The sequence below is a fragment of the Eublepharis macularius genome, chromosome 1 (genome assembly GCF_028583425.1).
Source record: "Eublepharis macularius isolate TG4126 chromosome 1, MPM_Emac_v1.0, whole genome shotgun sequence".
Taxonomy (NCBI): Eukaryota; Metazoa; Chordata; class Lepidosauria; order Squamata; family Eublepharidae; genus Eublepharis; species Eublepharis macularius.
Genome location: NC_072790.1, coordinates 228,119,652 through 228,143,026, shown reverse-complemented (window position 1 = coordinate 228,143,026; position 23,375 = coordinate 228,119,652). Strand labels below are relative to the sequence as shown.

The 23,375-nt window shown below is 45.2% G+C and overlaps 1 protein-coding gene and 1 long non-coding RNA gene across 3 annotated transcripts; one reads left to right on the top strand and one right to left on the bottom strand.

The window, feature by feature from the left end:
* The first annotated feature begins 1,315 nt into the window (after positions 1 to 1,315).
* On the top strand, positions 1,316 to 17,417 carry LOC129342121 (solute carrier family 22 member 6-B-like). Of its 2 annotated transcripts, XM_054997686.1 has the most exons (10): positions 1,316 to 2,297; positions 2,801 to 2,904; positions 4,122 to 4,276; positions 8,631 to 8,799; positions 8,970 to 9,093; positions 9,316 to 9,428; positions 11,699 to 11,913; positions 12,493 to 12,601; positions 14,807 to 15,010; positions 16,468 to 17,417. In XM_054997686.1, the coding sequence occupies exons 1-10, from the start codon at positions 1,875 to 1,877 to the stop codon at positions 16,547 to 16,549; spliced, it is 1,698 nt and encodes a 565-aa protein (XP_054853661.1). In that variant the 5' UTR covers positions 1,316 to 1,874; the 3' UTR covers positions 16,550 to 17,417. The 2 variants fall into 2 exon arrangements, with proteins under 2 accessions (XP_054853661.1, XP_054853671.1); XM_054997696.1 differs by lacking the exons at positions 14,807 to 15,010; positions 16,468 to 17,417 and having other exon boundaries at positions 8,970 to 9,157; positions 12,493 to 12,571.
* LOC129342125 (uncharacterized) lies at positions 2,105 to 23,322 on the bottom strand. The gene is made up of 3 exons (XR_008598203.1): positions 23,238 to 23,322; positions 18,332 to 18,411; positions 2,105 to 2,207 (listed from the first exon to the last, which is right to left on the bottom strand). It is a non-coding gene; the product is annotated as an uncharacterized LOC129342125 (long non-coding RNA).
* Positions 23,323 to 23,375: the final 53 nt, after the last annotated feature.

The window sequence follows — 23,375 nt, the reverse complement described above, 5'->3', positions numbered from 1 at the left end:
CATCCTATTTATGCAGGGGGTGGGGGGAATCCCTTTTTGCCCAGACTGACACTGCTCCAAAAGCTCTCCTGTTGCCTCCCCCATACTTGGTGGAATAGACTAGCCATACGAAAGAGGCCCCGGGTGGTTTCTGCCCTTCTGGCTTTTTAAAAACGAGACTGTACAATAGAATTATTCCAGGGGAAGGGAGGGACCTTGGTGGGGTAAAATGCCAGAGTCCACCCTCCAAAACAGCCATTTTCCTCAGAGTAACTGATCTCTTGTCATTTGGAGAGCGCTTGTAATTCTGCAATGTCTCCAGGCCCTACCTGAAGGTTGGCAACCCTAGGACCAGACTTGTGCACGTTGGAACAAGAGGCCCCATGGGGAATACCTGGCCTGACTCTTGCAATCTCCACTTTTTTCAAGGGGCAATCCACAGCAAACCTGGGCCAGCTTCCAGAGCTGCTCCAGCAACTGAATTGCTGATCTCTCCTGGCACCTATCAGAGAGGTCCCTCCCGTGCCCACTCTCCAACTAGGAAATAGGGACAGTGCTGAAGGGTCATTCTTCACGGGCAGGTTTGTGGGGCTTCAACCTGCCACTGAGTGCCAGCCCAGAAGCGTGGTTGCAGTGGCACTTTGCATTGACTCTGGTGCGCTCTTCTTTATTAGTGTTATGCCTCAGGGTGGAATCCTAGCACTACAGACTTAAGTCAAGGCCTTGGTGGGTCAGTCTCAAATAAAGCTATGCTTGTTACTGTGTTTTTTGCTGCTTTCCCCAATGCGCGCCTGCACACACACACACGCACACACACACCAGCATCATCTCTCGATGTGGGGTTGCCATCCTCCAGGTGGTGGCTGGAGATCTCCCAGAATTACAACTGATCTCCAGATGACAGAGATCAGTTCACCTGGAGGAAAATGACGGCTTTGGAAGATGGATTCTATGGCATTATATCCCACTGAGGTCCCTCCTCTCCTCAAACCCCACCCTCTCCAGGCTCCACCCCCCAAATCTCCAGGAATTTCCAAACCTGGACCTGGCAACTCTAGCAGGGGTGTAGGGCAGGTGCCTAGTGGAGAAGCCCAGAGGGAATAATACCGATTGGACGCAGGGGTGGCGGAGGATGGGGAGGAGAATTAGCCAGTAAATGTAGACTTGGTGCCTTTGAGGTCACTCTTAGGACATGCAAGGAGCAGGAGTTGGAGGCTGCCAGGCCTGGCAGGAAGCAGCTGGTCAAGTGATGAATGATTAACTCTTAATGTTCTGCATCCCTAGAAGTAAGAAGGACAGTGCTGGAGAGGGAGGGGTGGGCATGTGTCTTGGGCAGACCAATTAATGTGTGTGTTTACACTGATTAACTAGAGCAGCTTGTCTGGTGGGAGAATCATTGCTGGGCAGCTCCACTTCTCTAGTTAGAAGAACAGACAGAGAAGATTAGTTGGGGGGGGGGAAGAGAAGAGTGCATCTTTCTCCTTTAGCATCTACGGAGAAAGACAGAAACGAGAGCCTTGGGTTTAATGCTGGCCCTGCCGTATCCCCACTTCCAGATATGGTTACCACTTGGCTGATACGCAGCCTCATCTCCACCATCTCAAATCAGAGGAATGGAGTGAAGCAAACTCCAGTTGCTCCTTTGGCTTCGGGCAATATTTGCTGGGAAAGAGCCAGGAACAACACACTGTCCCCTCTCACCCCCATTCCCATAGTTCCAGTCTCTCCCCTCACCCCCTTTCCTGGAGGGAGCATGCCAGTTGTCACTAGATGGTGATAGGGCAGGGTATAGTAAGTGATTAACCCCTTCCTCCTCCTACCTCACCTCCCTCTTCCCCTCCCTGGGCATAAAAGCAGATGCCACATTTGAGGCAAAGGAAAACCCAGCCTGGCAGATGATGACCCCTGCAGGCGGTAAGAGTCGCCGCCCATCCCTGGCCCCTGGGATTCCTACGACCCCCACCATCTCTTTTGGGGACCTGCTGGAGGAAGTGGGCAGCATGGGGCCCTTCCAGATCTTCTCTGTGCTCCTGCTGTCCCTGCCAGTCTTGCTTCTGGCCAGCCACAACCTAGTGCAGAACTTTAGCGCCGCCTCGCCCGAGCACAAGTGCCGTCTCTCACCTTTCAACAATGCCTCTGACGGGCACCCGATGCCTCTTGACCACAGTCAGCTGCCAGACAGGTGCCGGCGCTTTGTCCATCAGATGGCCCGTGACTCCAACAGCTCCCTGGACAAGGACAGAGGGGCAGAGACAGAGCCGTGTCATGATGGCTGGCTATACGACAACAGCACCTTTTCCTCCACCCTTGTGACAGAGGTATGGACTGGAGACCACCAACATTTGTCCAGACCAAACGATCACCAGCTGGGCAAACTCTTCTGCTTGAATGCCTCTAGGAGCAGCCCGGTACTCAGCCCCACTCCAACTGGGAATGGCAAGGAAGACCTGTTTCCTAAGGGTTGACATTCATGGCCCCAGACCATTGTTATGTGGATCTGAGGTGGAAATGGAGGTGGGGAGGAACAGGAGGGGTACTTGAACCCAGGTTCTCATCTCTCACAAACTTCAGGAAGGCAGGGGATGGAGAAGGGGACTATCACAACTCCCTAGACTAAAACGTTGCCAGCTGCTAGGGGCCCCTCTCACACCGATGCCTAGTTGCTGTCCAGACAATGAGAAGGCAGCCTATTTTATGGGAATTTCTCCTCATCCTCCCACTTCCATCCCCTATGCCCTCAAGAACCAGTTGACTGATAATGTCTCAGTATCTTTCCCTTGTGGCCGTCTTCCCCACACTATCCCATCTTTACCATCTGCAGTGGGATCTGGTATGTAACCTGCAACCCCTCAAGAACCTGGCGCAGTCTCTCTTCATGGCAGGTGTACTGGTAGGCGCCTTCATCTTTGGAGACCTCTCAGACAGGTAAGTAGCTACCCAGGTAAGGGGCTGTGGCTCACTGGGAGACCATCTGCCTTGCATGCAGTAGGTCCCAGGTTCAATCCCCAGCATCCCAATTTAAAAGGATCACGTATAAGATCACTACCTGAGACTTGGAAAGCCACTGTTGGAATAGGCAATATCGACCTTGATAGACCAATGGTCTATATAAGGCAGCTTCATGCATTCACCCTCTAAGCCATGAAGCCTGCCATGCATCCGTAGTTTAGTGGTCTGTTTCCCCAAAAGCTCACCTTCTTAGCTAGGTCACCCCACCACTTTGAGCCATCATATTCTGAAAGGGTGGGTCCAAACTAGAGGATGACCTCATTCCCAACTGGAGACTCAGCAGCCTCCAGAGCAGTCCAAAGGGCTCAGTTAACCTGCTCTTTCGTTGCCTTCTCAGTCCAGCATCTTACCTCTCCAAAATATAAATAATAATAATCACAATAATCACAATAATCATAATAGCACTTATATACTGCTCTTCTAGACAGATTAGTGCCTCACCCAGAGCAGTGAATAAGTTAGTATTATTATCTCCACAATACAGCTGGGGAGCTGGGGCTGAGAGGAGTGGCTTACCCAAGGCCACCTACTGAGCTCCTGGCAGTAATGGGATTCAAACCAGTAGAGTGCTGATTCAGAGCCAAACCACATGACTACTGGGCTACAGCAGCTCAGTTTGATCAGTTTCAACAGGATGGTTTTATTAACGCCACCATCCCATTCTCGGGGTTCCTATCCCAACAGGACAGTAATAGGGGTACCAGAAAGCAACACTGCTTATATGAGTTGCTGATTATCTTGTGCATTTCACAAAGAGAACCGTGCATCTGATGAACTGTGCATCTGATTATCTTGTGCATCTGACGAAGAGAACTGTGGTTCTCGGAAGCTTATGCTACAGTAAAGTCGGTTAGTCTTAAAGGTGCTACTGGACACTTTTCTGATTATCTTGTGGTGAGCAAGTGTCATGTAATTATTTGGTTGGCGATAACTTATCATGTCTGCCACCAGCCAGCCCCTGAAGCTGTCTACTGTCAAGTGAAGATTGCTGGCCACTGTTTGTTTTTGGAGACTTCCCGACTCTTACAGTAGACAGGAGTCTTTAAGGTCTTCCCCCACCCCCATGCTGGCTAAGAGACAATCCTTATGGGTTGTCATCATCTTGTTTTTTTCTACTTCCTGCCATGGGGCAGGTTTGGACGGCGGCTGATCCTAATCTGGTCCCTGCTGCTGGTCGCTGTCATGGGAAGTGGAGCCGCCTTATCTGCTGGTTTTGCCACCTACTGTGTCTTTCGCTTCCTGAGTGGTGTCGGCATCTCTGGGTTCCTGCTCAACTACATCTGCCTCAGTGAGTGTCCCCTGGGCTGAAGTGGATCAGGATGGCTGTTCCCTGAGAAAGGATGTGGCGATAAGATTGGTTTCAAAAGGGAGAGAAAGCACTGTTTAGCCCCACAACACCTCCTGTGTGGCAGGTTAGGTTGTAAGATGGACAAGACCAGGGCTTTTTTTCAGCTGGAACACGGTGGAACGGAGTTCCGGAACCTCTTGAAAATGGTCACATGGCCGGTGGCCCCGCCTTCTGATCTCCAGACAGAAGGGAGTTTAGATTGCCCGCCGCGCCATGGTGCGGAGGGCAATCTAAACTCCCCTCTGTCTGGAGATCAGGGGGTGGGGCCACTGGCCATGTGACCATTTTCTCCGAGGGCAACCCACTGAGTTCCACCACCTCTTTTCCCAGAAAAAAAGCCCTGGGCAAGACCACATAGCAAGATACATTTCCTACGTCCATGCCCAGCACTTTAGCCACCTCCAAGATCTAGCTCTTTAAGAGAAGGATTTTCTTAAATGTTAAGGATTCCCATATAGTTGGATCCAAAATCTAAAGCTACATAATATATTTTATTAAGATCAACTAACAGCAGAAATCAGTGCAAAAGCTTCAGAATTCCCTGGAGCTCTTTATCAGGCTGGGTGTTAGATAAAAAAATTAAGAGAAAATACCTTCCCCCTATTTTTATTTAACGCTTAGCCTGATGAAACCTCTAGAAAACTCAAACGCTATTGTGCTGATTTGTTATTTTGGTTGATCTTAATAAATGGCTTTTGGTTTTTGGATTTTGCTATAGACTGTCTACCTACAACCAAAGGTGGGGATATAAATGAACTAAACAAACAATTCTATACACAGTTGGTTAGGGAAACAGGCATACAAGCATCGTATCAAAGCTCAGAAAATGAAAGAAATCATGTTCCAGCAACAAAAGCTGAATGTTGTCTTAGCAGGTCTGTAAGGTTTACAAGAATACTCCAGGGGGTCCTTTGCCAGGACAGAGAGTTAAGCGTCTCTCATGCCTCTCTGGCTAATGTGATAATGGAGCTTTCTCCAGCTTTCTAGGAATGGGGGTGGGGACTTGCTGCCGCTTTGAGGCTCACAGATCCACTCCCACAACCCACAAGTCACCAAGCTTCCAGCCTATCTCAGAGCACTGGCCCCAAAACATATGAATTGGTTGCCAGGATCCACTAACTTGTCTTAGGAACTCTAACTGGCTGCGTGGCAGCATCAGAGAGGTATGGTCCTAAACCAGGCAACATAGTTACTTCAGCTATTGAACTGATTTTCACTCTTATTTTATAGCGTGAAGGATTTCAGCACATAAGATACCCATTGCATCTGTATAGGTGATGATTGTCAATCATGGTTCTCAATAGAATACTGGAATCTCAGGTTTCATGTGATGGTCATTTTCTATTTCTATGAGCACCTCTGAACATTTTCCCAGTCCCCTGCTCAACCCTGTTCAGCTGGCCCTGAGCTACTAGTTATTAATCAGTAAGGACGTCCCTTCCAACCAAAAAGGTGAGATTTGGAAAGTGTGGACTATATGTCACTAAACCCCACTGAGATCCCTCCCCTCTGCAAATGCTACTTTCCCTGGGCTCCACCCCCAAATCTCCAGGAATTTCCCAACTCACAGTTGGCAACCTTAGTCCCAGTAGATAATCTGTCCTTGAAAATAATAACAATTCAAGTTTATTCATCTAATCAGAACTGGTGTATTAAAGATCTGTATTTTCTAAGGCTGAACATTCTCATTGAGCTTCATAACTTCAAAAGCTCAGTCTGCATGAGCTGAAACAAGCTTTCGAAGTATGGAACGTGGTGATTTTTCCATCTTGATTACAGCATATTTTCCCATATTCATCAGTTTGTTTCATTTAATGCAGGATGTGGGGGAACTGGGGTACTTTAGCAACATCCAAATCTTGTTGTTTCCTTGTTTCATAACATAATGCAGCAGCATTGCTAACCATTGCTAACATCTTTAAATCTAAAAGATTTACAGCCGTGTTAGCCACAATAACATTACTTCAGGACATTGTTTCCAAAAGTATTTTGCACAGAATTCTGAAACAGAAAATATTTTAAAGTTATTTTTCCATTTTTGAAAGTGTGTGTGTGTGTGTGTGGGGGGGGGTCTTTTTCTTCCAAGCCTTTCCATCTTTTGCCTTGCAGAGTTCTCATCTAGCCAACCAATCTATGCCTGGGTTAGGTCATCCAGGCCATGGAGAGGAGCCAAATAGCCCTTCCCTTGGTAACTAAAAACAAAGCTGGTAAATGGTTGCTAATAAACAGCAAACAAAAAATGGCTCCTTTTTATTTTTGACGGGTTACTAGAAGAGAAAAAAAACAAGCCTCCGTTTCCATACATCGCCAATCAGTACCATGCCCTTGAATCTTTAGCTGAATAACTTACATAAATTGCAAACTCATAAAAAAAATTGCTGAGTTCCAACCTTGAGGCACCCTCTCCCCCAACCCACTCGAGGACCCTTCTGGGTGCCATAATCAGGCTCTGTCAGGTACTATAATGTGTGAAGCTGGGCTGGGTGAGTATTTTATTGTATGTGGGGGTTAGTCTGGGGAGGAGTCTAGGCCTAATCTTCACCATTAGGCAAAGTCTTTCACAGCTAGGGTTGCCAGCCACCAGGTAGTGGCTGGAGATCTCCCGGAATTACAACTGGTCTCCAGGCCACAGAGATCAGTTCACCTGGAGAAAATGGCTACTTTGGCAGGTGGACTCTATGGAATTATGCCATGCCAAGGTCCTTTCCCTCCCCAAATCCCACTTTCTCCAGGTTTCTCCAGGTTTCACTCCCCAGATCTCCAGGAATTTCCCAACTTGGAGCTGGCAACCCTATTCACAGCATGGACAGAAAGTAGTACATAATGATTGGAGATTCAGCTGCTGTTAAAGGCAGAGGAATACTGATGGGAAGATACTGGCAACCTCAGGCAGTTTTTCTGTGTTTATGTCTCATGTGTGGCAAATAGCCATTATTTCTGCTGAGGAGGAAGTGAGCTCTGACTCATCACGAATGCTCATGCTGAATGAAATAAATGTTAATCTTGAAGGTGCTACTTGACTCTGGGATAATTTCCCCAACTTTCTATGATAGACTAATACAGCTACCCCTCTGGAATGATTTCCGCTGTCTAAAGGCTAGAAGGGGCCTGCTGGGCCAACAGACTTGTTCTGAACATTTATGTATACATTTACATACATTTAAATCCCACCCTTCCTCCAAGGAACTTTGGTAGCACACATATTACCTGTCCTCCATTTTATTGTCACAACAACTCTGTAAGTTAGGTTCAGATGAGAGATTTTGTGTGTACATGTGAGTGGGCGATGGCAGAGAGTGGGAATTTGAACGTGGGTCTCCCAAATCATAGTCCAACACTCTTAGCCACTATAGTGCAGTGGACTTGCTATCTTGCTTATTTGTTTTGTTCTAGTCTCCAGCAAGTGTTTAGCAGACTTAGAAAGGTGTATCTCTACATCTCCAGACCTACCTTGTGAATAACTATCACCTTTTTCTTTTAAAAGTTGTAAAGACTCTCAGCCTTTTACAGGACCTGTGTGTTCTATTTTCAACTAGAAAGAGGGAGGGAGGGAGAATCTTTGATCAACAATTGCTTTTCATATTTTAGAATGGAGGCTACCACTTTTATTTTCTTTGTCTCGGAAGCTTAAAGTGCAACTTGGTATCTGCTTTACTCAACACCACCCCAATCAAATTAAATTTGAATATATCCAGTGTACAAGATGCAGAGAAGAGGCCTTAACATCATGCCTGAAAAATCTCTCCCCCACCTCATCATCCTTTAAAAAATATCCAGTCCGTTGTAGAGTTCTAGAGAACTCAAACGGATGCACACTATTTGGAGAGATTTGGTTGACACTTCTCAGGGCTTTTTTTCTGGGAAAAGAGGTGGTGGAACTCAGTGGGTTGCCCTCGGAGAAAATGGTCACATGGCTTGTGGCCCCACCCCCTGATCTCCAGACAAGAGAGGAGTTTAGATTGCCCTCCACGCCGCTCAGCTCAGTGGTGCGGAGGGCAATCTAAACTCCCCTCTGTCTGGAGATCAGGGGGCGAGGCCACCAGTCATGTGACCATTTTCAAGTTCTGGAACTCCGTCCCACCGCGTTCCTGCTGAAAAAAAGCCCTGACACTTCTACTGCCTTGGAGTTGCAATCCACTGGATGGAATCCAATCAAACATTTGCCTGGGAACTCTGAAAGACTTTCACTAATCAAGATTCTCCATGCCCTAAACCAGATCCTTCCTTCATTGCCCTCAGAAGAGTTTGTCTGTTCCGCCATTGCAAGTTACAATCTCTCTTTCTCTTCTCTCAGGTCTGGAGTGGGTGCCCACCCGATACAGGGCCACAGTGATAGCCACACAGAGCTACTGCAGCACAGCAGGACAGGTGCTGCTGGCAGGTCTGGCCTATGGCATTCGTAACTGGCGCTGGTTGCAGCTTGCCATCTCCGCTCCCTTCTTCTGCTTCTTTGCCTACTCTTGGTGAGTCTCCGTCCTTGCAAAAATGGATCTGAAAACCCTTGTGATCATTAATCCAATGGGACTGGTTCCCCCCCCCCCAATTGTGCTTTTGAGGCAGGAGCAACTTCCACATCCCTTCTAGCCAAACAGGCTATTGGGCCACTTTCAAACAGAGTGTTCAACCTCCTCAGGTGGCTCCCGGAATCAGCACGGTGGCTCCTTGCCAACAATAAGCATGAGGCTGCCTTGCGTAACCTGAAACATGTAGCCAGGATCAATGGGAAGGCAGCCACAGGAGAGACAGTGTTCCTGGAGGTGAGTGGAGCTCCCAGTGATCTATGCCTGCTCCATGGCTCAGCTTCAACAATTGGATTGGCAGGTAGGCAAAGATGGTCTTCCAAGTGCAGGCAGAGGGTCTTCAGGTCTTGGTGGCAAGATTCAGTATCTCCTCCTCCCCAGTGTATCTCAGGGGGAGTCAGTCACAGCCGTTTGAGCTACAATGGGCACTTGGACCCCCTTCCCATGTCTTTCCTCTAGATGCTGGAGACTCAGGTGGGAAGCAACACCCCAGGGAAAGGCGCCCACTCCTGCCTGGACCTCTTTCGAACGCCTGCACTGAGACGTATCAGTTGCTGCCTCATGTTCATCAGGTACCGTGCATAACTAGGAAACTCTGAAGATGCATGTGGGTCTCTGCGCACATGTGGAGAAAAGGGAGTGGGGGCAGGATGCACAAGGAAGGAGATGAGCCCATTTTTTCTGGGAAAAGTGGTGGTGGAACTCAGTAGGTTGCCAGCACAGGGGGCAACTCCTGGTGGGAGGTGGTGCCCCTGGTACCACATGCACGCAAAGTGTGTGCACGCTCCCAGGACTGCACAATGATGTCACTTTGGGTCAGCTGGAACAAGGGGGGAGTTTTTTAAAGTTTAAATTGCCCTCGGCAAAAATGGTCACATGGCTGGTGGCCCCGCCCCCTGATCTCCAGTCAGAGGGGAGTTTAGATTGCCCTCTGTGTCGCTCAGCGCCATGGAGAGCAATCTAAACTCCCGTCTGTCTGGAGATCAGGGGGCGGGGTCACCAGCCATGTGACCATTTTCAAGAGGTGCCAGAACTCCGTTCCACTGCATTCCAGCTGAAAAAAAGCCCTGGTTGTACATAGTACATATTCAAAGCAGCAGATAATATGTAAGGCAACATAGTGGTGAAGTCTATGATCTCCAACTTGTTAGTGAAGCACCTGAGACCCCATCCCTACAATGCAGCCCTCCCATTTGAGTAAAAAGCCTTTTTGAATAGTTCGGTTTTGCATTGTCTACGGAAAGCCAGGAGAGTGGGGAATTGTAAGTGAGTGGATAATAAATAGGCACTTGTCTAAGCAAACAGATAAAACATCAATCAGGCACCTTCGTTTACTTATTATTTATTTACTTCATTTATATCCCACCTTTCTCCTCAGTGGGGACCCAAAATAGTGTACGTAATTCTCCTCTCCTTCATTTTATTCCTACAACAATCCTGTGAGGTAAGGTTAGTCTGTCTGACTGGCCCAAGGTCACCTAGAAAGCTTCCATGGCAGAATGGGGATCTGAACCTGGTGCTCCCAGATCCTAGGCTGAAACTCTAACCTCTATACCACACAGGCTCTCATATTTTTTCATAAAAGAATTGTATTGTAACAGTCACTATTACAGTTTTATTTTTATTTATTTCATTTTATTTTCATTACTTTTAGTCCACCTTTCTCAATGAGACTCAAGGCAGATTATATAGTGTGAATCAGTTCAATCAATTTCAAAGACATGTCAATAATAGGGTATACAAATGCAAAATTTGCAAAGATTTAAAACCAGGAAAAATGTAATGCAGAGTTGAGGAAATGCTGAAAGAGTGCATAAGCAATACTAAGACTGACATATTAAACAACACACAACTAGGATCATACTTACAGCAACAGACAATACAGAGTAGTAAAGTCTATAGTTGCTCACTATCCCTGGATTGATGCACCTCTTTGAGACCATTTCCTTACAGTACAGCTGTCCTGGGGAAAATGTCCTCTTGAATATAGTTTTGCATAGTTTGTGGAAATCCAGTAGAGTGGGAACTTTGCTGACTATTCAGGTAGGCGATTCCATAAGGCAGGGCCACCACAGAGAATGCTGTGTACGGGCAGCTATTTATCTTGCCCATTTGCAGAGTGGCACCTACAGAAGGCCCTGTTCAGATGAGCTGTGGGGTGGAACATAGGGAGAGAGGCAATCCCATAGATATTGAAGAACCAAGGCCATGACGAGCTTTGTATGTGATAGCCAATATCTTGAATTGAGCCCAGTAACCGATAGGTAACTAAGGAATGATTGCAAAATGACAGTAATATTCATGCTTGTGACTCCCTATAATAAACCAAGCTGCAGTATTCTGCACCAACTGGAGTCTCCAAGTTAACTTAGAGAGGAGACTTTTGTAACAATACAGTACATGTTTGTACTATGTAACAAAACAGAAACAATAACAAAAAAGGAGAGAACGGGACCTATATAAGGTGATCTAGAAAATGGGTCAAGGATGGACTTATCCTTCATGAATTTGTCTAATCCTCTTTTAAAGCCATCCATGCTGTCAGTGAATTCCACAATTTAATTATTTGATAACTTCCTTTTGTCCATCCGGATCGCCCATCAACTTCACTGGCTGCCCTCCCTCTGAATTCTATTACTATGGGAGAAAAAGTTCTCTATCTGCTTTCTCTGCCCCTATCCTGCCCCTCCCCATCTTTTTTCTAAACTGACCCGCCCTTCCTCAGCTTATGCATAGAGCTCTAGCTAAATCTTCCAGGCGCTACAGAATATTTCTAGGTTGTTTCATTTAGGGAAGACCGCCTGTGCTTCCCCCTGACCTGTCCAACTCCATTTCCCTTCAGCTTCTCCATGAACATGACATATTTTGGCCTCTCCATGGACCTCTCAGTGTTTGGCCTGAATGTCTTCTTGATGCAGCTGTTCTTTGGGGCAGTAGATCTGCTGGCCAAGATGGGGTGTGCCCTGATGCTGAGTTTCTTTGGCCGTCGCACCATCCAAGCTGCCTCCCTTGTCCTCGCTGGGGCTTTCCTGTTGCTCACACTCCCTGTGCCTCCTGGTAAGAAGCAACCCACAAAAGAAGAAGTGGGGAAGCCCTCTCTTGACAAGCTTCTGGGGACAGCTGTCAGATCTTGGTATCTGCTGCAACAGAGGCCTCTGAAAAGAGCTGCAAATCCTCAGCCTTGCTTGCCCGGGGAGTGTAGCTTTTGCAGCACTTTGGGCATTCCGCAGATTCACCATCACACCATGGAAAAGACCACATACATCAGCGGGAGAAGCAGTTTTTGAATGCAAGCTTCCATCCCTTGTGGCTACAGAAATGGGCCAGGAAAGATGCTGGTACTGCATGGTGGAACCTGAAGGATCTGATCAGGGGCTCGGGCTTCAGTATCCTTCCCAGGTCCTTGGCTATCAGCAGAAGAAACTATGCGAATACACGCACATTTACATGCTTGAAGAAATGTGCTTTTACTGATACCCCAGTATGAGTAAACGCTATCCTGGTTTCAGCAACTCTGTTCTCCCTATATCCCTTCCAGGGCATAGTATTTCCCCATCCTAGACAGCAAGTCATTTGTGGGTCAGGGAGGAAGCTGGAGGCATTCCCATTTTGAACAGTTTTTCTTTTTGTTTCTAGAGATGGTGTTGGTGCGGATGGCCTTCGTGGTACTGGGGAAGGGCTGTTTGGCAGCCTCCTCCATGTGCTTGTATCTCTATGGAGGAGAACTGTTCCCAACAGTTATCAGGTAAGCTCAAACCTGGGGAAGGATGTCCTGCATGTGCCCAACCCACACCAAAGAGCTGCCACACTTCCATGCAGCTCTTTTGCTTTGCCTTGGCATCCACACAGCGTCGTCCTCCATTCTTCCACTTTTCAAGTTTTCCTAAACCTGTTTTGGTACGACCTTTCCTGAATGATCACTGTCCATGGGGGTTTGATGTTCTCTGGATGCGAAGGTGTGCATTTTCAAACCTCTTGCCCACATTAGTGCGGTTTTGTTGTCTTCCTCCCCTTGTGGAGGAAGACATTTCTGCTCCTAAAAACTACTAATATAGCAACTATCAATGGCAAAAAGCTGGCATGGTGTGGGGGGCAGGAACGGCAGCCACAAAGGGATGGCCAAGTAAAGTACATAGAATCCTCCTGTGTGGATGCTCCATTGCAAAGACTTCACAAAGCAGAATCATTGTGTGGAAGCAACCATAACCTCACGTTTATCACTGGCCTAATTTCACCAAGGTCTCTAAAAGGTTTATCCAAATCAGTCATGATTTTTCTGGTTTGTAAAAGCATATGAGAGAGAATACGAAAGATTCTGTGTCACATTTAGAAATTTGTCAAGGTATCTTGGAATAACTTGGATATAATGAAAGTTGAATCGAATGTCACATACTAAGTGCCCAAACCCAGTAATTCCCCAAATTGGCAGGAGTAAACTTCCACTTGCTGTCTTCTGGCCATCCTTGCTTCAAGGTCCAAGAGAGCTTCACTCAGGCTTTATGAAACTATGTCTGTAACCCATGGTGAGCCACAACAGTGTCCACCTCAAACCCAGAGTTCTTTAGGGTTCATAAGAAATTATATTCTAGCTAATTGCAACATGTATTATAGCCAACTTCCTGACAGTCTAATTTGCAGTACTCCTCCCAGTCTCTGTTTGGACTTTAAAGACTCCTACCCTTTTCCACTCCAGGGGTCTGATGAAAGGAGCTTTGACTCTCAAAAGCTCACACCATGGAAATCAGTTGGTCTCTAAAGTGCTGCTAGACCTGAATCTTGCTCTTCTACTATAGATAAACATGGCTGCCCAACTGAAACTGCCTTGCTTGTGTGGGATATTCCAAAAAGACATTCATCTCAGTCCCTCACTTAATTCCATAATGCTCCAAGCCATTTGCAGACACAGAATCAAAGGAACATTTTACTAATTTCAATGTAGTAGAACGAAACTCCTGCTAAAAGCCTTCTATCTTCTGGCATACACAGTGCACTGAGCCCAGATGGCAAAAGATTCAGGAGTTATCACAACTAAAAAATATCACTCAATGTTTTCTGACTAAGGACATTTCTACTAGCTGAGTGGATAGGTCATTGTTATGCAATAAGCTCTAACATATATTTCAACACAGATGTCATTAAGCCCACCTTTTGAGAAACTGGATTATCTCTAGGGAACCAGTGTAGGGTGGTGGTTAGGGTGCTGAACAAGGAGCTAGGAGACCCAGATCTGAACCCCTGATCTACTATGGAAGCTCACTGGGTGACGTTGGGCCAATTGCTGCCTCTCTCCATCTAACCGGCCTCACAGAGTGGTGGTTGTGAAGATAAAATGGAGGACAGAATGTTGTTCTAAGCCACTTTGGGTCCTCATGGGGAGAAAAAGTAGGGTATAAATAAAAAAAACATGTTAGTTCTGGTCTGAGTCCAAGGGTTACATTCAGAGGAACCTCAGAGGGTTGTGAGAATGTTATAGGATGCCAGTGTGGTAGGGGTATAAGTGTCCTACAAGAGCCTTGTTGACCTGGCTTCAGATCTCCCGTCAGCCATGAAACTCAGCCATTCTCTCTCAGGGCCAAACTACAAGTGACGCCTGACACTAGTTGGACACTTGTCAGCTTCCCTCAAGTTTTGATGGGAAATGTAGGCAGTTTGGTGGAATGTTGGACAAGTGACAGTTGAAAAGTCCATTGGACAGCAGTCGGAGAGCCAAGTTGCAAGACAAGGATGCCTACATTTCCCATCGAAACTTGAGGGAAGCTGACAAGTGTCCAAATAGCGTCAGGCGTCACTTGTAGTTTGGTCCTCAGAGAGCTGTTGTGAGGATGAAAACACGGGAGGGGAGAACCACACCTGCTTGGATGGACAGGATAAAAATGTAACATGGATAGACAGCAAGGCCTGGGAGAAAGGGATGTTCTACAAGACTTTTAACTCAGTGTTTTCTTGGCAGGCAAACAGGCACCAGCTTCATTACAGCAATGGCTCGTTTGGGCGGCATTGTGGCCCCGCTGGTGCTGATGTCTGGAGGTTATCAGCCCTTCCTGCCTCTGGTGATATTTGGCATTGTTCCCATCATCTCTGGCATTTCAGCTGGCTTCCTTCCTGAAATGCTCAAGGTCCCCCTAATGGACACCATTGAACAAATTGAGGAAAGGTAGGTCTGTTTTCTTTTCATCAAGAAAAAAGTGACAAAAATAATAATGCATACTGGGGGGGAATGCATAACCATCAGGGTTGCCTGGAGAAAACAAAAATGTCCTGTCCCTTTAACAGAAGCTTCCTGGGCTATGATTTACTAAGTGATCTTATTTACCTCCAGCCCATGAAATGCTTCAGCTGTCCATTTCCATTGCATTAAGCCTCTATTAAAGAGACAGAACATTTTTTTCTCCAGAGCTGTTGGAAACTAATTCCCAGGAGGAGAAGTCTACCAACAGAATCTCCACGTTCAGCAGTAGTATAGCTTCGAATGCTAGTTGTTGGGGAATAAACAGGAGGCCTGCTACCTTCATTTTCTGCTTATGAGCTTCCCGGTCACCAGTGTAAACAGGATGCTAGAGTAGACACGATGCCTGGTATAGCCCAGCAAGGCTTTTCTTGTATTCTTATAACAACAGCAGTGTTAAATGCCTCGATGTTATGCTCAGTGCTGTAGATGTTTCAAAGCCAGATCCTTAACATTTATCCATCTTTCCAGTGATTGCAGTAATGGATTTGAATCACTTGATGGTTTGTGGTGTAGAATAGTGGTTACGGTGTCAGATTAGGATCGGGAAGACCCAGATTGGGTTCCACATTCTGCCGTAGGTGACCCTGTGCCAGTCACTCTCTCTCAGCCTAATCTATCTCACAGGGTTGTTGTGAGGATAAAATGGAGGAGTTAATAATAACAACACACTTTGTAAACTGCTCTGAGCGTGAATTAAGTTGTCCTGAAGGGCGGTATATAAATCAAATGTTGTTATTATTATTATTAAAAATGATATAAGCCACTTTGAGGGAGCTGAAAAGGGATGCGATGCTATAGAGTTTGTCCTCCAAAACTGCCATCACTTGATCTCTGTAGAGATCAATTGTAAAGCAGGGAGAAGACCATGCCCCACCTTACGGTTGGTAAGTAACTGTACTGTCTTGAGAAAAATGTCTTATCCCTTAATAGAGGCTTAATGGGATGTTATTTATCAAGTGAAGTTATTTACCTTTTCATGCCATGAAAAGCTTCTGCTGCCCATTGCTACATATTAAGCCTTCATGCAAGGTTTAGGACATTTTTCCCTCCAGGTCTGTTGACAGTCCTAATCCCAAAACATGTTATTTTGCACTCCATAGAGTCTAAGCCAAATCTGCAGGATCAAGACCGCTGCTTTTAAGCTCTTCTGTCCATTTCAGGATGTTGCATTAACTGCTTTTCCCTACTCTGTTTTCAAATCGATTCTCTCTTTCTCCCTTCCCCCATGTTTAATGTTCTTCCATCCGCCAAACAGCCTGAGCTCTGCTAAAGTGCTGTTCCCTTCCAATGAGGCTGCATTTCCACTCTCCTCTTTCACTCTCCATCCTTCTACCTATTAGATGCCTAGCTTTTATTACACCCTTTAATGTCCTGTATTCTAGAGCCAGCTGGAAATCTAAAGCCATCTCTGAAGAGAAGCCACAGAAGATCATGGGTCATGTCATCCAATCAACTCGCTTCTGAGCCTCAGCTACATCCTGTGGGGCAGGATCTCTCTTGTGGGTCCATCAGGACTTACGCCATTACTTGGGGTTTGTTGCCCTTTGAAGGAAGATTGTGCAACCTGTCCAATGAGCCAGGCAGGCTGCAGAAGAGTTGACTGTCTAGATCCCAGAGGGGAGGGCCTAATAAGATACCATTCTCTGAACCAGCCTCCCCAGGGGGGAAAGGACAGAAAGAAGACTTGAATACTCCTTGTCATAATTAGCTTTGATTCAAGAAATCAACCAAATCCTTCTTGGCTGAACCTTGGTTCAACCTTCTTGGTTGAAATGGTTATCGAAACTTTTTTTTTTAATGCTTGTGGGGTAGAATGCAGAGGTAACACTGCATGTGAAAGGCACTGAGAGACTAGAGTGTCCTTTGACCTCTTTGTGATAACAAACAGACTCTTGTGACACCCTAAAGACGTAACAAATGCATTGTGGCACAACCCACTTGTCACAAGGACAAAGACATTTTTACTCAAGGGGATGTGAGAGACTGATAAGATGGGTGCTAATGACATGAAAATGATAGGAAAATCCCAGGATAATTTTCCAAGACTTTGCCCATGGGATCAATGTTCCGCATAAAAACAGGCTGTTACTTCTGAGAAGTCCAAGAATACAAACAACGAGCCTCCTGTGGCCTGACTTGGAAGCATGATGAATGCATAGAACAGTGCATTCTGCTGATGGATCTAGTCTTGAACATTTTATTTATTTGGTGTCTGTACTGTACTAGCAGTAGTAGTAGTATTTATTGTAACGGTCATTTGACCAGCTATACATAATAAAATCAGAACATAGAGCAAGATAAAATACATTGTTTAGAATTCATATACTTCAAATAAAATATCCAAACACATATCCTAATACACCAATATAGAGGTACTGTACTAAAAAGTCTTCAATAAATGTACCAATGTGCTTCTTATGTGATGGAAGTTCTGGGGAGCGGGGGGGGGGGGGCGGGAAACTAGGTGGACTATCTGCCAGTTCAGTGCTGGCAGCTCAGGGGAGCGGAGTAAGATTGCAAAGGGCCAAGCAGCGTCAAGGTTTCAGCCCCACGCCCTTGCCTCAGTAGGAGCTGCTATCTGGAAAGCAGTAATTCCACAAGGGTAGCCCTGGAAGGCGCTTCCTGATGCCAAAGAAAGGATAACTTTAATGGGATTTCATTATGAGGAATTTCATAAGCTGCTCTGAAAATCCTCTGGGAGGTATAAAATGAGGCATGCATTTTTAAACAAGCAATAAATTAGAAAGTAAAATTTTTAGAACACTGTCATGATGAAAGCCATTTCTTATAAAAGCAACATGTTTTGCCCTACTGTTGTGAGGTTTAGTAAGAAGAATTCTCTTTGATGAATTCTGCAAGCAATCTAAACTGCAGAGGAACAAGATGGAAAGGGATGGCATAGCAGTTTAAATATTCTGGCTGGAGATGCAAAGGTCTTTTGACCATTACTTGCTGATATGTAATGTACTTTAAAACTGTCATCTGGGGAGGATGAAACCATTTCTGAAGCTCAAGTTTGCTGGCGGGATGTACTTCCCACTGGCTTGGTAAAAAATGTGTTGTATACCTTTAAAGGGACCAAGTTAAGAGTTTTAATTTTACTCACAGGAGCATGTAGACAACCTATGTAGTGTTCATTCCATTGTGCTACTAAATCCAGCTTTAGGGAGAGAGGAACGTATGGTTGCTAAAGCTTAAACTTGCCCTTCTGTCCCTTTAACGCCGGTTTGATCTGCAAGCAATTACCTGGTGATATTCTTTAACTTCATGCCATGGTTTTCTCATCAAAGGAACCTTCAAGATGAAAAGAAACTGCACAAAATAAGCTGAAAAATAAAGAAAACTGTATTTTAGTCTTGGTTCAGTCCTGGATACAGTGGCTGGCTCACCTGAACAAGACTCCTTTGGCTCTTGCCCAAAAACTCATGCCTCTGGGGTGGGCCACAACCACCGCTTATACACTGCTTACAACATATATGAAGGAGAAAAATAACACAGCTGAGATGGTGTAGCAGATGGCAAGAAGTCCACCAACAACATTAGCCCCTCCCTGCTCTAGAAGAATTATCAGATGATGCGATTGAGCTTCATGCCAGGAAAACTGCCCAGAGGAAGACTGCTGAAGCGAAGGTGGACATGGATGTTCTTTGTCTAAATGTATAGTTTGGAAGGGGGGGGGGAATCCTACTTCCAAGTAAACAGATCAAGCAGCTAGGGTAAGGCGAGATGGGATTTATTACTGCATAAATTTGTATATGATTGCAGCGGAGTAAGGAAGAAGGCAACTCCGCCCCTTTCCCTTACTCCCAGGGATACTAAAGTTCTGACTGGGTAGTAACTGCTGCCAACAACAAATCTGACAGAATCTCCTACTAGATGGAGTTATGCATATAACACTCTATATCTGCATTGCCATTTAAAGGCTCCATTTAGCTGCGGTGTCTCCTGCTTTGTTCATACTAGCTACCTATTGCACTTTTTCACTTTCAAACTATTGTACTCTGTGAATGGCAAACTCACCTGCTGCCCCTCCCCTTTACTGAATAGGTGTAAAGTGTTTACAGAGATCAGGCTTAGAGTATTCAAAATATAAGAAAGTTTAATAAACAAAGAGCACAAATGGCCTGTTCAAATATCAGGTGGAGCGAGGATAAAAAGAAACAGTGAAAACATGCAACCCTCTTAATCTAAACTCTATGGTTCTCCTAAACCAGGGTTCCCAACCTTTTTGATCCTGTGGGCACCTTCAGAATTCTGACACGATAATGCACACAATTACAAAATGGCTGCCACAATAGGCAGAGCCAACCACAAAATGTCAGGAAGTGAAGTCATCCATAACTCTAGTAGTAACTGTGCAACATTTCAGGCAGAAATTCTGTTTAACAGAATGCCTTTTAAAATGAACGTATTGTTTAAAAGTATTTTCTTGCATACGGACCACTTACTTTCAATCATACAGACATGATCTTTGGGCTGTAATGGCAGCTGCTGCTGAAGCAACCTTTTAAAAATCTCCACAACCAGATCTCCAGCAGCCAATCAGAAGTCCTGCTGGACAAAAAAACCCTGCCATTTTCTAAAAACACTTGGTGGTTTCCATGTTAGGGACCCTTGTCCTAAACCATGATTAATTAGGATAGCCTAGTCATTCTTGACATTGCAGCATTTAACAGAACATCATTACCTTGGTGCTAAGAACTGGGACTTCTCACATGGACCCTCGACAGATGGTCAAGATAGAGTCCCTAAGCTAAGATTTAGTCCTTCATGGCTTGTGCTTATCCAAGACATGGCTGCATCAGTAAAGACAGCTTATATCCTGAGAATTTATAATCTCTGGGGCTAGTTCTGATCTTCCTTCCCCAAGATGAAGAAACTACTATCTGGCCATTTGGCTGACCTACTCTCTGTCACTTTAGGTGTGACATTCCAGCAAAATGTGAGCATAACTCAGTTCTGGACTGTTTTGTGCTTGGGAGAGAGATATCTCATTTCTTGCAGTTTTCCTTTAGCAAGTCTTTTACTAGCATTGTAGTCTCTGTGGTATGTGTATAGTGTGGAATCCCAATTAATAAAATACCAAGCTGGATTCTAGGGAGAATAGCATTTCTCCACGGTAAATAAAGCAAGTATTACAAAGATGCCATAAGTCTTCCTTTGCTCTCCAAGCTGAACTAAACCAATCTCAAGAAGTGTTCTCTCTGGAAATTCTCAAGATTTAGGAAAGTAGGGAGTGAGTAATAACAGGTTGTTCCCATGTAAATTGTCCTCCATCTTACTAGTCAAGTCTGTCTGCTCCCTCAAGCTTTCAGAAAAACAGGAAAAAAGTATATGAAAGAAGGTCTCTTGATTCACTGTCCCCCTCACCCCCGCCAACCAAACATTTTTCCTCAGGGAACAGCCAAAACAGATGCTGTAGTTGTATAATTCATCCAGAATGCTCTAATCCCAATGACCTCAACCTTTCCAATCCTCTGAGCACCTTTAGAATTCTGACACAGAATGGGTACAACCACAAAAATGGCTGCCTCAGGAGGCAGACCCACACACACTCCCAGAGAAAGTCCAAGAGCAGGGTAGGAGAGGGGTAGTTTAAAAAGTATACTGGAAATGAAAAAAAGAGAATAAAAATAACACCATGGAGGCAGGTTCTGCCAAAGCAGGGTTATTTTAATCTGCACAGCACATCTTAACTCCAATGGCGAATTAGAAGTTATGTTAGGCAAGTTTCACCTGGCCCCACACACTTTCTGAAAACACTTGGTGGGCACCATGTTGGGGACCCCTGGTCTATTCCCTCCAAGGGGAAAGACTGCTCTCAAGTTAGCTAACGATACTGGTTTTTACATAAGGTTTTGAAGAATGCTTTTCACAGGTGGATGCTCCAAAGAAGGCTTTGCAGTCTCAGCCATAGGAAAATGGGCAACAGTTACCCATGCTGTTGGATATGGAGTTTGTCTTTAAGTGCTGCTGCAGAATCATACAACCAAGGTCATTAAGCATAGTCTAAGGAAGATCCTCCTTCCTGGTAGATTCTTCCATGGACACCATGCAATTTGGAGCCATCCCCATCAGCATAGTGGCTCACAGGCTACAAAGCTGAGATGTACATCTGGGATGTACATGACTTACAGTCATGTTTGGCCAGCTCTCCAGTTCTGGTTAGGATCTTGCTTGTGGAGACAGACAGGCACTGCTACATTTTTAAAGGGAATACAGTGCTGTATAAAATGGTGTGCAGCTGCAGTCCCATTTACAGTTGATTGAGGGAAAACAATCACAGAATTGGAAGGGGTCTTACAGACTACCTAGTCCAACCCCGACTGAAAACAATGACAACATACAGAAACTGCCTGAAATGCAGAGCTCCTATTTTCTTTGCTGGCCATACATTTTGGGAGTTTTATTTTATCTTCACCCTGCTGTTCTCAACATAAACTGTGACTACAGGCAGCCGAAACTAGCAACAAGACATTAACACAAAAAACTTAATGAAGACGTCAGCATTTGGATCCCATGTGTTCCACAGTTAGCTTGATGACTATCAAAGGCTCTGAAAAAAATGGCTTCACATTGCCTCTGGACTTGGGCTAAAGTAGGGGCCCTTCTTCCAGTAAACCATAGACCTTTGGATTCACAAGAATAGGCAAGCTGTGGCTCTATTTTGTACTACCTGCAGCTTCCAAATTGTTTGTACAGGTAGCCTCATGCAGAGGGTGTTGGGTCAATTCCCTCTTAGGAAATTCATTTTGATTTGTAGGTAGTGTCTGGGGAATGGGGACTTTGGGGCGGGAGCTCAACAAGGATGTGATTGTAACCCATGCCATTTTCTCCTGATAGTTTATTTCTATTAAAAGGTTGAAATTTAGAGCTTAGGGAACAAGAGGTCACAGAGCATGGACAGCTAGTGAAGTTGCTCCTATATTACGAACTTCAAGAATTCCAACCCCTCAGTTATTCTGGTTTGCAGCAGGCGAGAAGGTCTAAAGTTTGAGGGAACTGCTGATTTCTTTGCAGGCATGTAACAGGCTCAACCCAGAAGAAATTGCATATTTGAATTTCCCTTTAAGGCAATATTATAAAGCACAGGTTTGTCAGTTATTGTTTAAAACTCTTCCCCCTGAGTCAGTCTGTCCTAGAACTTGACAGTGGGAGCTGCTGCTAATTTCTTTGCACACCTATGACAGAGACAGAAAGCTTCAAGAATAGCAGCAGGAGCCATTGAAGAACACATGGGCGAAGCAGCAGCCCTGCACTTCTTCTCTGAGGGAACATTTTGGACTTAGCTGTTCTCCTTTTGTTACTGGACACCACTTGTTAGGGCTTGCTTTTGTTCAGAGTGCCCTTTCTGAAGGTCACTGAAGATCCTGGTCTCTGCAAGTGTTGCTATGTTCATAGTAATTATGGTTGTTATACCTATAATTGTACAGTTTTTGGGTTTATGATGTTACCTTGAAAACTAGAACTTCAGTGGTTTATTTATTATTTACATTATTTATAATCCATCTTTCTCACTGAGAAACAGTCAATTTCAAAGACTTTTCAATAAACAATGTAATAGGGTACATAAATGCAAATTTACCAAGATTTAAACCAGGACAGAGCCAGTAGAGTTGAAGAAATGCAATTTCACAATTGCTCGCCAAGCAATAAGGGTGCTGTCATTTGCCAACTAGAAATTCCCTCCCCGCAACTGGAAAAGATAATTTTGGAGAGGGATCTATGTATCCAGTTCTGTCCGGTAACATACTACTATAGAATCCAAGCTCCAAGGAGCCATCTCCTCTAAAGGTACTAATCTCTGTAGGCTGGATATGAGTTGTAATGCCAAGAAAACCTTGGATCCTTCCAAGAGACTGGCAATTCACAGCTTTGCAGTCACGCAGCCTTGAAATTACAGAAGTGGCACCACTGCACTGACAGTGTTATTTTTATTTTTTGTTGTTACCCGCCTTTTGTCCTATTATGCGATAAGCTTATAAATATTTTAAATCAATAAATTATGCCTTTTCCTGTTATCACACTCTGCTGGGGACTGCTTTATACTCACACTAGAAAAAAATGCTAAGACCTCCAACTGCAGCCGACGACTTCTAAATTAATTAGTCAAACATGAAACTATCAGTAAATAAAACAAACTGACCCATACCAAACTCACTCTAGCCTCTCCAACTCTATGCCCTACCGGACTCATTTCACGCACTGGGGCGACTTTTACTTGCACGCAGGCGTCACGCTCGCGCACGCGAGGGGCCACTCTTTTTCCGCATGCGCCGCACCGCCTTTC

What these genes read in the sequence shown, in the direction of transcription:
- LOC129342121 (XM_054997686.1), top strand. Translation starts at nt 1,875, where the DNA reads ATGATGACCCCTGCAGGCGGTAAGAGTCGCCGCCCATCCCTGGCCCCT. An exon ending in GAGAGACAGTGTTCCTGGAG is followed by an intron (nt 9,094 to 9,315) that starts GTGAGTGGAGCT and finishes TCTTTCCTCTAG; the next exon opens with ATGCTGGAGACTCAGGTGGG. An exon ending in CACACTCCCTGTGCCTCCTG is followed by an intron (nt 11,914 to 12,492) that starts GTAAGAAGCAAC and finishes TTTTGTTTCTAG; the next exon opens with AGATGGTGTTGGTGCGGATG.